This window comes from Magnolia sinica, chromosome 1 (assembly GCF_029962835.1).
Source record: "Magnolia sinica isolate HGM2019 chromosome 1, MsV1, whole genome shotgun sequence".
In the NCBI taxonomy this organism is placed as follows: Eukaryota; Viridiplantae; Streptophyta; class Magnoliopsida; order Magnoliales; family Magnoliaceae; genus Magnolia; species Magnolia sinica.
In genome coordinates this window covers 99,851,276-99,867,697 of record NC_080573.1, presented here as the reverse complement: position 1 = coordinate 99,867,697, position 16,422 = coordinate 99,851,276, and the positions used below count along the sequence as shown (strand labels likewise).

At 41.1% G+C, this 16,422-nt stretch overlaps 1 protein-coding gene across 1 annotated transcript; it reads right to left on the bottom strand.

Moving 5' to 3' along the window:
- Positions 1-658: 658 nt before the first annotated feature.
- On the bottom strand, positions 659-15,508 carry LOC131252346 (uncharacterized). Its single transcript, XM_058253069.1, has 2 exons — positions 15,273-15,508; positions 659-1,112 (listed from the first exon to the last, which is right to left on the bottom strand). The coding sequence occupies exon 2, from the start codon at positions 1,058-1,060 to the stop codon at positions 827-829; it is 234 nt and encodes a 77-aa protein (XP_058109052.1). The 5' UTR covers positions 1,061-1,112; positions 15,273-15,508; the 3' UTR covers positions 659-826.
- Positions 15,509-16,422: the final 914 nt, after the last annotated feature.

Below are 16,422 nucleotides of genomic sequence, written 5' to 3'. Positions count from 1 at the left end.
ATAACGGTTAAACTACAAAAAGATAATGCCCATCAAACCATCAGGGGGCCACACCATACAAAAGCAATGTACGGTACCCAAAAACATCTAAAATCACATGTGGTCCCCATGATGACTGGATTGGCCTGCTTTATGTTTTGGCCGATCATCGTAATGGGTGCACTTGTTCAACACGTATTTCATACACAAATCCGTTAGTCCCACAATTCTCCAACTCCACCTTTTAGGGAGGAAAAAAAGGATGGGGGCATTGCAGTCGTGCACACCTCTGGAAACAAATTTTTTTTGGTGACATCAACATTGTTCGGGAATTTTGCCATAAAAATCCAATATTTTAAAATTAGTTATTAATTTATAATAAATGTCATTATCTTTTATTTTTAGTGAGATTTTTCTGATAACATTCCAAGAAAAACCTCGAACCTGAAAATCCCAACAAATTCCCAAATCGATAAATTATCAACAATGGGATCCAAAGGAGACTCAATCCAGGGCCATGCCTCAGGAGAACCAGTACATTAACAAGCAAGCATGGCTCCATGGGGTGTCTCCATGATCGCATTATTCCATGATTGATGAACCCATGGAAATGGAAAGGGATTTTTTTAACTCAAACAACACAGCTCAAGATGGACAAAAACAAAAGAGACGATGTCCGTCAATCGCTATAAACACTTTTATTCTTTTAAAGGAAGCACACATATCATGCAGACTTCAGAAAATCAACCGAAACGTTTTCTAGAAAGCATTTACATCCAGTAACTTCAAAGACTGTAAATCCCCATTCAGGATATAATCTGAGACATTAGTCAGAGAAAGGGAGCTCTTACTTGAAAAGGTGGGCCAGATCAGGATCATCCAAATTCAATTCCAACCATCCATTAAGGCGCATGTACTCAATATAATGGTCAGGTGGTTTTATAGCACGTGGGTTCTTCGGAGCAAAGTCATGCACCCTTTTGACATCTCGAGCAAGCCACCGAACAACTGCCTGGTCCAGCGGAGGCATAGCTTTTACTAGGATTTCTTCTTTGTCTTGCTTCGCAGGTTTGTTTCCCATCTCAAAAGAACCAGGCCAACCTCAGAGAACCAGTGTATGCAACCAAAAGAACCTGGAGGATTTTAAAAAAAAATAAAAAAAATAAAATTAAGAAAATGAAAGGAACAGAAAGGACAGCCATCCAACAGTTTGACTAACATGAATGCCACTTGCAAGCACCCATCCGCAGATAGTTTGGGCCATAGTTCTAAAACTCACTGACTCAACTCGAGAGGGGCGAGTTTTGAATGTGTTCATTAGGGCAAAACAGGATGTAATGGACTGGGAAGTGCAGCAAATTATATTGCTATAAATCACTTTCCTGTCTCGTGGCAAGAGTTGTAACTGGGTTTCAGTGTTTTTATTTTCCTTTGTAATTTTTTGGCTTCGGCCTTAAAGTTGTTCATCATTTCAAAAAAGAAAAAAGAAAAAAGAAGAAAAAAAGGTTGAAATTCAGCCAAGTCAACTCAAACTCAATGAGATTTGGAGCCGAGTCACTGGTAAACTTGAATCTTTAGAGTGACTCAGTCCTGAGAAGAGTCGTTAAGTGGGCTCTCTAACTCAGTAGCCTCGACGCAACAAGCTCTTACTTGGGCCAAGTCACTTTCCTTGTCAAGGGTCTTCCTAATTAAAAGTAAAATAACAGAAGGCTGAAGTCGAACCCGCAACCTCTGTCAAAGATGCGGTGCATGCAACTAGCAAGCTATGCAAACATTAGCTGCATGGTTTCTCATTTTACAAGACGAAACTCTAAATTTTCCTTTCTATTCATACCAACTTAAATTTAAATTGATTGTTATTAACTACCAAGTTGAGTTGGGTCAAGTTTTGAGTCGACCTGACCTGAATGAATATCAAGTCGAGTAGAGTTTTTGGGTTTTAAACTATGGTTTGGGTGCAGGAGAGGGTGTCTGTTTGAAAATGTAAGCAAATATGAATAGCTAGGAAATAAGAGTCAGAGCAGGGAGCGGGATTTTGAAGTGGAAGCAGCACCCAAGTAGAAGCTTGCTGCAACCAAGTGCCAGACACGAGCACCCCATGTGTACCAGCATGGTACATGAATAAGAAAACTGAGCCACTGTTTGCCTACATGGTGAGTTAGCCCTAGCCAACAAATCAGACTGGTCCATTCTTCAGGTGGGCAGTGGGCCACAAGTCTGCCGAAAGGTTGATGATCAAAGACAAAATAAATGGTCCACATTCAATGTAAATGCCCGGCTGCATTATGAATTAACCAGCCATATTATTGGGATAGGGCACAGTTACAAGAAGAGTGTCACCATTGTCCCAATTATTTGGAAAAATTATATTGGCGCTTCAGATCTTGACAAGGTAAACTAGGACAGAAGCTTTAGAATTCACGGTCTTGAAACCTTCGGTGTCAGACTCCCTGAATGGTCAAATGCAAATGAACAATCTCTGGCGAGTTCCTTGCAGGAAGGCATTTATGGCACCATTGCAATTTCCCACTTGCTTCTGAGTGTTGAAACTTTCATGAGGCCCACAGAATATTCACAAACATCCTCATTATGCTGTTTGGGGAGATTATATCCTGAATGGATGCGGCATTCTCTATGATAGATTTGTGCCTCAAAATGAGGTAATGAAGAAAAGTCAAGGAAGGCGAAACCCACCTATCCTTGATATCTTTAGGAGCTTTTGAGAGATAAGGCATTCATTACCGTCACAATGGTAAGAAGGTGAATTCTTCCTTTGGATGAAGCACTCCTGTTAGTGAAAAAATTGTACACAAATCCCTCCAATCGACCTCTCAAAGGCAAAGAGGGCCCAATGGGAGGCCGAGCATGGATTAGCTGAAGAATAGGAAAGAAGAGAAGGATGATTGCCACTATGGTGGCGGCAACGGCTTTCCTATGGCACTACAGTGCTCCTTTGAAGGTAGCGGCTTTTGGTTGGCTAGTAAGCAGGAACAAAGTGTTAACGATAGAAAACCTTGGCAAGTGGGACATGTATCTCCCAAATGTTTGCTTGATGTGCTTCAAAGACGTGGAATCTGCGGATCACTTATTCATTCACTACATATTTGCTAGGGAGGTTTGGGGTTTGCTCCTCCAATCTTTTGGGGTTCTATGGGTGTTCCCAAAGTCAATGAAGGAACTTCTCATAGCCTGGCATGGCGGGGGGAGGGGGGGATAGGGAAAGAAGGGAAAAGGGAATGGCAATTAAGTTTTTTAGCGTCCTTTTAGGCGATATGATGGGAAAGAAATCAAAGTTGGTTCAACAACAAAATGAGTGGACCAGTGCAAGTGTTCGATAGGGCAATTCTTAATATGAAGGATTGGGGGGCAGCTTAGATATTTCAATCTCCCCTTGTGGCTTTTGAGGGGAATTTGTCCAGGGGTTGTTATACTTTTGTATATTTGCATATTTGTAGGTTCTAGCTTTGGTTTTTTTATATCATATCATCATTGTTCAAAAAAAAGATGAGAAGGATGATTGGCCAAACAATTGGATACCTCCCTAAGAAGGTGACCAACACTCCAAAAAAAAGATGACATTTTGGATGAGATCTAGAGCTGCAAAATGGGGTTTCAACCAATCCAAACCCGATTAATCCGACCCAAGTTCAGTTCAAGTTGGGTTGGGTTGCCAAGCTCCTCCGGTCGTGTTCGAGTCAGAAAACAATAACACGATTTGGAATCGGGTTGGTTCGGATTGAGCAGTTCAAGTCAAGTTGGGAATACTCACATTTATTTTTGGGACGGTTGGGTTGAGTACAAAAGAATTCAAGTTGGGCAGCTTAGGTTGGAATAGGAGTCAGGTCAAGTTACAGGTGGGATCTTCTTCAGATCGAGCTTCGGTTGAAATTGGGGTCATGTAAGGTTACGGGTTGGATCTTCTTGGGGTCAAGCTAGGGTCATGTTGACCTAAACCCAACCCAACATGCCCAAGTTGCACCCCTGTTGAGACCTACCAGGCGGCCTGCTTATGTTAGTGCATTGATTTGTGCATCTTGTTTGTCAATCACGTGAGTCCTTGTGAGTCCTTGTGTCATATAGTCGGTTGAGTCTTTGGAAGCAAAAGACCGAAGATGGACAAAAGCATCAAGGAGCAAAGAACAGATAAAAGATATGCATCGGTGACCCTAACCCTTGACCCAAAACAACCCTTGAACCACTATATGATATTTGCTTAATAGGTAAACCTTGTTGATCATCCATTAACCTTAGAAACCTAATTAGAATATGTAAGTAAGGCTAGAAGAGGTGCGAAGCTGCTATGGAATCATATGCCCAAAACGGCATATTTCGAGTGTTGCTCGATCCCATCGAGTAGACCTTGAGAGATATTCAATGGCATCGAAGACCACTCGATGGATTCGAGTAGGTAACTCAGATATGTCCAGCAAGTTATCGCGAGGAACATTCGATGACATCGACGGATATCTTCAATGCCATCGAAGACCACTCGATGACATGACATAAAAGTGTGTAAACTGTCCAGCAACAATTCAGCTGGAAATCCATTTTTCTCAATGCCATCTATGACAGCCAGATAGGTACCGGGGGGGGGGTGCGTATGTACATGACCAAAGAGACTCAGGAATAAAATAGGGGCTGTGAAAGGGTTTTTATTGGGAATCCCAAATTTTAGTACTTGATTGTCAGGCAGCCACCTTTCCCTTATCTTTTCTCAAATGCCTTCCCATATCCACTGAATATCCAAAGTTCTGCACACTCCAAAAAACTAATTGCATGGCCAAATTGTATTCGTGGCCAAATTGAATTCCGTTAGTAACGTTATATATAGTATAGGCTATTCATGGCACTTTTTTCTCCTACACAGGAAAATTGACATGAAAAGTCAACGAATAATCACGCATTCAAGGAGGCTTTCAAGAGATGATATGAAATTTACAAGTGCATTTGTAGCTAAAGGGGGGTAAAACATTTCAAATGTATACAACTCAATGATTTATATGTTTTAACATGTTACCACACATGTGCATAGTATCTAATTTAATGTAAGGATAAACTCGCATAATTAAGTTGCCACAACAAAGGCAATAAATCTTCTATTTGTTAAACGATGCAACGTTGAACCTATAGGCTTTTAAATCCTCAAGCTTGCAAGTGGAAGATTCATATTTGGCACTTGAAGATGGGGGGGCTTCAAAAATAGCATTCCGCAGCAAAAAAGAACAAAAATCACATTTACCGAGGTAGAACTGTGTAACATATACGCAAAATTTGAACTTTCCATCAAATGGGCCCCACCAATAGTGCAAAAATAGGCAATCCTCTATTGAATGACCACTTTTTTTTACACACACTCACACCCTGCCACACACTCTCGCGCACTCGCACCACAAGGGATGCTCGAACCTGTGACCCCATGTTGAAACTCCAGAGAGTCTACCACCAAGGCACGACAACAAGTGCAATGACCACACAACATCAAATTATACCATCGGCAGCTCGCGTCCAAATCATCTAGTTTTTTTTTTCAAATGATCCAAACAATTGATATGATAGACTTGACATTGAATAGTCCACAAATCAAAAATCTTTCACACGACAAAACCTTAATCTCCACATATCAAAAATCTTCCGCATGGCAAAACCCTAATCTCCACACATCAAAAATCTTCCACATGACAAAACCCTAATCTCCACACATCAAAAATCTTCCACATGCAAAACTCTAATCCTTCAACTGGTTGCCAAAAAAAAAAAAATAGTTAAGAAACAAAATATTATTTTCCATTATGTGAGATTTTTAGTCCATAAAGCATCCATTTGCGTCTGATAAGAACCAAAAATTTGGAAAGGAGGTTAGTTAATTTATCTATTGCCATTTGAACCTAGATCTAAGTTTATGAAAAAAGCAAACATTACTTAAACCCTATGAAGAGACCATTAATCTCCAATGTGTGTGCATTCCTCCTACCAACTACCAAGTAGAAGGAAAAAGAATCCTATTGCTTCCATGCAAACTTTTAGCATCCCATGTTACTTACAAAGATTGAATGGGTGCAAATATCAATGCGTACAAAAATGTGCATGCTTGGACACCGAAAAGTGCATTATCATTATCTAAGCCTTATCCCAACTAATTGGGGTCGGCAACATGAATCCTTTCCGCCATTCCACTCTATCAAGTGTCATAACTTCAGTTAGCCATAGGTCATCAAGTCTTTTCTTACTACCTCTACCCACGTCCTTTTGGGACTTCCCTTTACCCTTTTAGAGACTTCAACTTGTACCAACTCACTCCTAACCGGCGCAATTCTTGGTCTCCGCGGTACACCACCAAACCAGCTAAGGCCCCGTTTGTTAAATCTGAAGTCTAAAGACCGAATATGAAATCTAAAGCCTGAATCTAAAATCTGAAGTAAAAAGACTTGTCCGATAATTATGGTTGAAGTCTAAAAATTAAGTAATGAATCTGAAACAAACTGTTTGTTAACAAACATCTTAAATGTCTGAAATATGTTAATTTGACACATTTGCCCCTACCTCTTGTTTGGAAATGTTTTACAGTATAAAGAAATTATTTTTTATTAAATGAAAATAAAATTATTATATTTAATTCAAATAAACTAAAATACTCAATAAAAAACTAAAATATCATCATAAGGCCCTCAATTCCTCTTAGCGGGAAGATTGTCATTATGTGTTGTATAGGATTGTCACTATATGTTTCATCTATGCCGTTCATCTATGTTTCTAGATCATTTTATGGTATGAGACCAAAAATGAGGTATATCCCAATCTCAAGTGGACCACATTACAGGAAAACAATGTTGAATGAATGTTGACCATTAAATAATTTTTGGGGGCCATAAAAGTTTTGGATCAAGTTGATCTTTGTTTTTTCCATTCATCTAGGTCTATATGACCTAATCAACAGATTGGATGTCAAATAAATAGTACATTGGGCCTAAGGAGAATTTTAATGGTGGATATCCAATCACTATTGTTTTCCTGTGGTATGGTCCACCTGAGATCTATATTCCTCTCATTTTTGGTATCAAGCCCTAAAATGATCTTTAAAAATGGATGAATGGAATGGTTGAAACACATACATCATGGTGGGGCATAAAGAATTTTCACAAGTTAAAAGTTGATTTTGTATCGCGCAAACAATTTAAGGAGAAAAATTTGCCGTACTAACTTGAAAAGGGGTAATTTTGGAAGCGAAAATTTTTGTTTAATGAAAAATTCACTAAGCACATTCCGCATTCACCATTAAGCCAGACTCCTATCACGGAAAGAATTCAGTGAAAAACCACTTAGCGCTTTCCTTCTTCCGCGTTAACGACGCATTAACAAACACCACTAAACACGGAACATTTTCCCAATTCCGCATTAAGTGCAAAAATTCAGCGTTAACAAACAGGCCCTAATTCTACTTTCCCTCATCTTGTTACCTATTGGCGCTACTCCTAAATTCCCTTGAATGCATTCATTTCTATTATACCCCTCCTTGTCTTGCCCCTCATCCATTTCAACATCCTCATTTCAGTAACACTCATACTATGGACATGTTGTTCCTTGATTGCCCAACATTTTGTCCTATAAAGCATGGCTGGTCTTATAGCCCTCCTATAAAATTTCCCTTTTAGTTGGCCATGTTGTTCAGATTCATATTGGAATTTTTGGCATAAGTTTGACAATAGCTGCCAACCTGGAGCAACCCTCCTGTTTCCAGGGTGGGGACCGGCAATTAGAGCATAAAACACCAAAAAGTATATGTGTACATAAATACAAACACATGCATCTCTCCAAATGCAATGAGTATGTATGACCAACAACACACAGGCAAACACAAATAACAATAAGACAATAATGGAATTGCACAAAAATAGCCAAGAGAATCTAGTAACAATCATATAGAAGCTAAGGAAGCTGAGTCCTAATGGAAGTTGAGAAAAAAGGAAGAAATTTGCATTGTAGCACCAATTCAACAGGCATCTAATGTTCAAACAGTCCACACTTCCTAACAACGAAGGTTTCAAAATTCGCATGAAATAGCCATGAAGAATTTGATAAGGATTCCTTTGATCTTTGATGGGTTTTATCACATTTTTCTCAAAATCCTAGATTTGGCATATACACAAATCAATTAGACATTGACGTATCATCCGCACATTTGACTTCACTTCTTGTTCTATTCCATTTTATTTTTTTTCATTTTCTATAGTTTCTAGATGAATCTCCTTGTCCAATCACCAGAAAACATAACAGGAAAGATACCTGCAACACATCATTCCAAAAATCATGAAGAATGTAAATAATGCATTTAATGTGCTAAAACAAGAAGTATCAATGCTACTTATGGTACGGGCCTGTTTGGGAGTGTGGATTTGGAACCCCCTGGATTTGAAATCCTCCTGTTGTGTTTGGCACCCTAGATTCAGAATCCCTTGTAATCCAAAAGTAGTTGTGCATGGTATATTTATAGGGGTTTGAATTTAATTACTAAATCAACTTTAATATCTCTAATTAGTGTACGCATGTAATGTTTGACACAATGGTTGTAATAAGTGATGCAGGACAATCAATCACTTGGTCTAAAAGCTCGAACTGTTAGAGTATGGCGAATTAATCCCTTTATCCCATAGCCCGGGCCCCATATCTCATGGGTTAGGACCTCGGTCGAACCCCCTTCGTGGGCCCTAAATCATATAGGCCGCCCACCCCGAGTATGTCCCCGCATCCCACGAGCTACTCCACTCGAGCCCGGTGTGAAATGCGCATTACTCACCCCTGATAAGGAGTCTCGAACACGAGACCTCCCCCGTGGACTCCAAATCGCATGGGTCACCGACCCCGAGTGTGCCCCTGCATCCAACAGGCGACCCCACTCGAGCCCAGTGTGAAAATGCCCCTGCATTAATCACCCCTGGTGAGGAGTTTCGAACACGAGACCTCCCGCTCTAATACCCAATTTGATGTAGGACGTGAATTTAAATATGATATGCAAGATTTCAGGCTTAGATCACACCAATTCAGAAATAATCACACAAATTCCACATCCCACATCAAAATCCAAACATTCAATTAAAGGGGAATCTATGCGGGTCCAAGCCGACACAGGCTAGGACTGGACCAATAAAAATTATAAACCAAACGATGTCAAAGGGAAATAAAATCAATTACTCATGCATAAAAATCAATCCATAATCCAAGGGATTCCCTAATTTCAATTCAAGGAACCCTAAGGTGATAAAAAGGGGCAAATCAATTAGGGATCATGTAATCTAGGGTTAGGATTCATGAAAAACGGCTATGAGAGGATAAAAGAGGATAAAAACCCGACCCAAAAGATGATCCCGCGTGTGCACAGCAACAATGGCCCAGACGGATGTGCGTGTGATCCCGGCCGCACATGTGTGGGGCCCACTATTCAGAAAAAGGCCACCTTGGCCCTATTCAGCCAATGATGGACTCCAAAATCCCCAAATCTCAGCTCGATCCAATGTACGGTTTGTGCGTGGTGCTCCGCCGAAGTTTCAGCTCGCCTGCGGGCCGAAATCTGGAAACCTGCTGTAATGAAGAAATCTAATGCAACAAAAGGACAAATTTGAAGTACGGATGGTGAGGGAAGATGGAAAAAAAATGATAGAAGATGGGGATGAATTGGGATCGATGTGGCTTCGCACCACGGTATTTAGCCCTTCGAAAAGGGAGGGCTTCGCACCCACTTTTGAATTCTTCCACAACTCACGAAGAGAGCAGAAAAATAAAGCAGGAATTTTTTATTAACTTCAATCATTCAAAAGAACTACAAGGGGTTCCTATTTATAGGGAAAATCCTATACCCGAAAACTCGCACCATGTGCGCAACCTATTACTTGGCGATGAAGTAAACTAAAATAAAAACCAAATAAAGAAATCTAAAGCGTTCACGATGTTCTAAATAATAACAATAAGCAAAACCTAAAATATGAAATCAATTTGACGAGTGGGCCACGATCATGAGATCCCATGATGGGCTTTTCTTGACTATCGGGCCCAATCTTTTGAACCAAACTTCGTCTTCTAGGTAGGAGACCCTCCCTGGACGTCGTCATCGAGCTAGATCGATGGTGGGGCCCTCTTACTCTGTGCATACGTGCGTAGGTGGGGTGGCGTGCATGCGCGTGTACGCGAGATGTCCTCATCAATTCTCCTCAGCTGCAAAGATTTCGCCACTGGCGAAATAAAACTCTTGAACCGTTCCAGGACGTCAAGATCAAGTCTCTGAAGCTCCTCCGCAGTGAGCCACGTGCTGTCTGAAGCTGGGCGTGACTTCCACTTGATCAGATACTTCTGAAACCCGACGTCCGACGTTGAAACTATCTGATGGTCCAGGATATCCTCTATTTCCTCTCTAGGTGTGTGATGGTTAGGTATGGGAGGGAGAGACTGAGAAGAAATGTCAGGAAGAATAGGTATGGGAGGTAGAGGCTGGAAAAATTGGTTGGGATGGGTAGGTATGGGACGTAGAGGCTGGGAAATTGGGTCGGAACGGGTAGGTATGGGACGTAGAGGCTGGGAAAATGGGCCAGGAATGGTAGGTATGGGAGGTAGAGGCTGGGAAATTGGGTCGGGAAGGGGCCTTAGTTCAAGGGATAAATATGGGGAATCAGGATGGGTGGGCGAAGGGCCAGACAAAGTATCAGTGGTCTCCTGAAAAGTAACTAGATCCTCCACATCAAATGTGAAACTAATTCCCATGTAAGGTGGAAGATCTACCTCATACACGTTGAGACCGTTTCGTTTTATAATTTTGAAGGGGCCAGCGCTACGCGCATGTAACTTACGAACGGCCCCCGGAGGGTACCACTCGGGCCAGATGCGGACCATCACAGAGTCCCCAATATTGAATTCTTTGAAACGTTTATGTTGGTTTACAGAAATTTTGTAATGTCCATTACTATTAGTGATCTTCTGCCTGATTTCTTGATGCCATGAATGAATGTGATGCGCAAAAGACTCTGCAGGCTCTGACGCCCTATGGGATAGTGACATAGGGACAAGATCAATAAGTTTCCGAGGTTTATAAACAGTAACGACTTCATAAGGACTGATACTGTGGACCTATCGACAGAACTATTAAACGCAAACTTGGCTGTAAGTATTACGGTGTCCCATGTTCTGGTGTGTTATATCCCTCCTAGGGGACTCATCCGGTAGATCATCAGGACAAACATCACGAAACTCATCCACTACCGGAATGACCTCAGTGGATAATTCTACACTAACATTTGGTGCACTCTCTCCAATTACAAGGCTGCACATGTTGTACCCCTCAAAATAGTGGTCTTGATGTCCCTCATGGGGTGGGTACACGGGTGCACGCCCATAACTGATTTCTTGGCCAATTCCATTCATTGGTCTATCCTTCAGGCCACCTGCCTAAGATTGGACATCTACCCCAATGGTGGGGTTTGTCCTGGCGATGGTCTTTAGTCGGGCAATGCGTTCATCAAGCTGCTTAAAGCATTGGTCCATTTCCAAGCGCTTAATCATAAACTCTAACTTCTGGGATAACTTGCTTAGTGACTCTTGCAATTGTTCCATGTTTAGTGTAGGGTGCCAACCAAAATTCAGCAATATAGTTGTCAAAAGATAAGAGATTTTTATTTTTTTTTGAAAGAATCGACCTAGTTTCTAAAAAACGAAAAAGGAAAGGAAATTAGTTTCTAAAAACAGATTAAGAAAGTTTCTAAAAAATTAGTTTATAAAAAAACAGAAAAGGAAAGTTTCTAAACCTAGAAATAGAAAACTAAGTTAATTTCTAAAATAATTCAAATAAGGGGATAATAGAAAATTTCAGCAGCTTATTTCAGGGTTTATGGACATCTAAATAGTCATATATGATGAGAATTGATGCGTAATGAACATAAACAACCAAACCCTAAACATGTAATGAATTCCCCTACAAGAACCCTAGGCTCTGATACCAAATTTGATGCAGGACAACCAACCACTTGGTCTAAAAGCTCGAACTATTAGAGTATGGCGAATTAATCCATTTATCTCATAGCCCAGGCCCCATATCTCATGGGTTAGGACCTCGGTCGAACCCCCTTCGTGGGCCCCAAATCACATGGGCCGCCCACCCCGAGTATGTCCCCGCATCCCACGGGCTACTCCACTCGAGCCCGGTGTGAAATGCGCATTACTCACCCCTGGTAAGGAGTCTCGAACACAAGACCTCCCCCGTGGACCCCAAATCGCATGGGTCACCCACCCCGAGTGTGCCCCTGCATCCAACAGGCGACCCCACTCGAGCCCAGTGTGAAAATGCCCCTGCATTAATAAGCCTGTTGAAATATATACTTTGCCTGAAAATGATGAAATTCCAAGTCTCGGATGGGCCACAAGCACAAGATCACATCCGAGTCACTAACCAATGATTTTTAAGGGCCTGTTTGGATGCCTGTAAGTTCTTTTAAGTTGTAAGTGACTTACCTGTAAGTCACTTACAGGTGAAAGTTACTTACAGGTAACCTGTTTGGATGTAAGTTGTAAGTCACTTACAGGTAAGTTAGTTTTTTTGTTTGGATGACCTGTAAGTTACTTACAGGTAGAAAGCTAAATATTCACATCGAGCAGAGCTTAGATTGGGGAATCATTCTAAAATGTTATAATCATATAAAAAAAACGTGGGATCATATATGTTATTTTGTTAAGCCCATCAAGATGAATATTTGAGATAATTATTAAGCTAAACCAATCATCAAGTGGGCCCACGAATTCAAAATATCTATAATATGGAGTAATAACTCAATTTAAGCATTGAGAATAAACTTAAAAACATTAATAGAAAATCTACTAATTAAATTACATTACCAATGTCTTCTTTAACTATAGAAATTACATTTAAAACTTTTCACTTGGGAATCATCGTCTCCAATCATTCATTCCTTTGAATAGGACTTATTCCAAAGCGTATATCAATGGCCCGCATTAAATTGAAGAAATGCTATCCATGGTCAGCCTTACTGCGGCCTATTCATCTGGATTGTTGAACCATGGCTCCAGTTATAGAAATCAAGAATCAAATGTACCGTGGATATTTGCAGTTGAACAGTTATTAATGATCAAGTGAACAATTGGGACATGGTCCATCCATAGTGGGTCCATTGGAACAATGGCCTTGGTTGCAAGGGCCATAAGAATAAATAGGATTTATGTACCAGATACATGATGCATTCATGGTTTTCTGATCCAAGCCACTGGTCCATATAAGGGAAGTGTGGTTGCTGGCCAATGAAAACTTACACAGTAAGCATACGTCCCACCAATCAAATCTCAATGGGCGTCTACTATGAATGGAAATGCCCCACAGTCCATGCAAAATAGAAAATCCAAACCGTTTAGAAATGTCAAGCAAGGTGGGCCTAAAATCCCTGATAGAGAAACTGCAGAATATTTTAACATATCATTTCTTCCTCTGTGAAAAACCTGGCAACACAAGCAAGGTGGGCCTAAAATCCCCGATTGAGAAATGGTTGGGCGGAGTGGATATATAACACATCATCAAGGTGGGCCCACAGCAGGGGTAACACCCACTACTGTGTTACCAATAACGCAATCAGACTGCGTACTGAGTTGCTGCTATACTTTTTTTTTATACTAAGTAAATTCAGTTGGGCCCACTGTAAATGTATATGGTTTATCCAATCCGTCTATCCATTTTTTCATCTAGATGTAGACGTTGAGCCATAAATTTAAGAATATCCAAAGCTCAAGTGGGCCATACCACAGGAAACAGTGGAAATACTGATTGGATCGTTGAAACCTTTCTAGTGTCCATAGAGATCTTTATTTGTCATCCAACATGTTCATAAGATCACAAACGCCTAGATGAAGGAAAAAAAATAAAATCATCTTGATCCATAACTTCTGTGGCCCCCCAAAAATTTTCAACGGTATACACTCAATTCACAGTATTTCTTATGTTGTGGTCCACTTGATCTTTGGATATAGCTAATTTTTAGGATCATGACTTAAAATTAAGTATTAAATTGGATGGACAGTGTGGATCAAATACATGTATCATGGTGGATCCCACAGATTTTACGGAATACTCAGCACGCGATCCCTTCCGTTTTCAAAGGAGGAAAAAATAGGGTAGATGAAACTCTACCGTTTTAGGAGGAGAAGAGACGGAAGGCGGTAACTGCAGCGAGAGATTGCAGAGACGGAGAGAGATTGCCGTTTTCAATGGTTGGTGCTTCTTCTTCATTGGCTGGAGCTTCATGGCTATAATGGTGGTTAGTGGGTTGGTGCATTTCTCCCTCTTCCCCTCTTTTTAAAAATCTGACCATTTAGCCTGTAAGTGACTTACAGGGAAGTGACTTCCCACCCCCATACCCCTGCAGTTTTTTGGCAGATTTGCCTGTACGTGACTTACAGGTTGTAAGTTACTTACAGGTGATTTTTCTCCCCCAAACACCACCTGTAAGTCACTTCTCACTTACCCAACTTACAGGCATCCAAACAGTTTGCCCTAAACGTTGATTTACATGGACAATGTTTGGACGGCACAGATCATCGTATTAAAGTAATTATAGTGATGCAATTGATAATCTGATTGTTTTGGGATATCATCAATGGGCCATGTGCCCAGTAGATTAATAGCCTAGTGACACATGCTACACATGCAACTCTTGGAGGGATTTTAGATGTAATCCAAGCTTTCGCCTTGGATTTCAAACCCCCTCTTTGAGGGGATTTGAAACCCCAGTTACTTTATGGTGCCAAACATACCAGGGGATCTGACCCAAAAAAAAAAAAAATCCATGGTGCCAAACGACCCATAAAGGCCTGTTTGTACACACTTCTGTAAAATGGGGTTTCATGAAAGGGGTTTTCACGCCTGCTTTTTCAGTCGTCTCCAAGAAAACCAATCCGATTGGTTTTCGTCTCGTCTCGGCTTGGTAGCACATATTTTGCTGACCAGGGGATGAGACAGGGTTCATGAAAGTGCATCCAAGCACACAATGCGAATATAGATTTGGCTCAGAACGCCATTTAGGCATCAAATGCCCCTTTTGAGGGCCCAAATAGGCCCTAATTCTAAAAAATACAATTGATTCGTGCAGTTTAAATCATGGCTGAAATGGGCAGCGCAAATCGGGTCCAAATGCAAGTTTCAAATCATGGAGATTTTTCGAACATGGTTTGTCCAATGTGGGGCCGGGCAGATCAACGGTCTGGATGGACGAAATGGCCACAAAGAACAAAAGCCCAAAAAGGAGGAAAGGGTAGACCTTTTACTCGCTCCAGAGGCGGTGATTGTCTTCTTCCTTCCTTCCTACCTTTCTTTCTTTCTTCTTCTTCTGCAATGAACTGATGGTTGTGAGAGTGAGATAGGGAAAAGTTGGACGGTGGTGGGCTTGGAGAGGAGGGAGATATCAAAGGTTCGATTTGGAGGAAGGGCTTGAGGAGGAGACGAGCTCTATCGCATGCAGGTTTTCCAGTAAAAACCGGATAAGAGGAAATGCAATGCGCGGCTGAATGTGCGAAGGAACACGTGTAGATATGGACCATCCAGGCGGATTGCATGTGACCGCTGTGTGGGTCCACAGAGATGTCCGTGACAAATCCACTCTGTCCATATGTTTTGAAAGAACACAATAGGACAGGATTCCAAAAATAAGGCATATCCAAAACTGAGCTGAGCCACACCAACAAAACAGTGGAAAAAAGCAACGTCCACCGTTGAAACCTTCCCAGAGCTGACTATGATATTTATATGCCATCCAAAGCGTTCGTAAAATTATTATCACTCAGATAAACGGTAGGAACAAATATCATCCTGCTACAAAACTTCTGTCACTGCAAGGCGACAATCCCCACTGTTTCAAGTGGTATATGGCTCACATGAGTTTTGATCTGTATATTTTAAGAATCCTAGCCTATCGTGGTCTTTCGGACGGAGTCAGTTTGTGGAGGACATCTCTGTGAGCACCACACAGCTCCCCCACTGTGATATATGTGTTTTATCTAAGCCTACCATCCATTTTGAAATATTATTTTAGGCCATGATCTCAAACTCCACTGGACCACACCGAAGGAAGCAGCGGCGACAATGACCCCACCGTGATGTTTATTTTCCATCCAACCTATTCATAATGTCAGACGGGTCTGAATGAACGAAAAACATAATTACCAGCTTTGATCCAAAACTTTTGTGGCTTCCATGAGGTTTTAGGCAGTAGCATTCAATCTCTACTTTTTCCTGTGACACCCAGATCCATAGCTCATGTGGTAGATTGAGTGAAAGATACCTCGTTTCAACACTAGGGTCTACTTATCGATTCCCTACTAGGGTGGCTAACAGTGAAGTGTGAACTGACAGTGAGTGTACTAACAAGCTAACAAAAAAAAAAAAATTCTCTACTTTTCCTGTGGTGTGTC

What these genes read in the sequence shown, in the direction of transcription:
- LOC131252346 (XM_058253069.1), bottom strand. Translation starts at nt 1,060, where the DNA reads ATGGGAAACAAACCTGCGAAGCAAGACAAAGAAGAAATCCTAGTAAAA.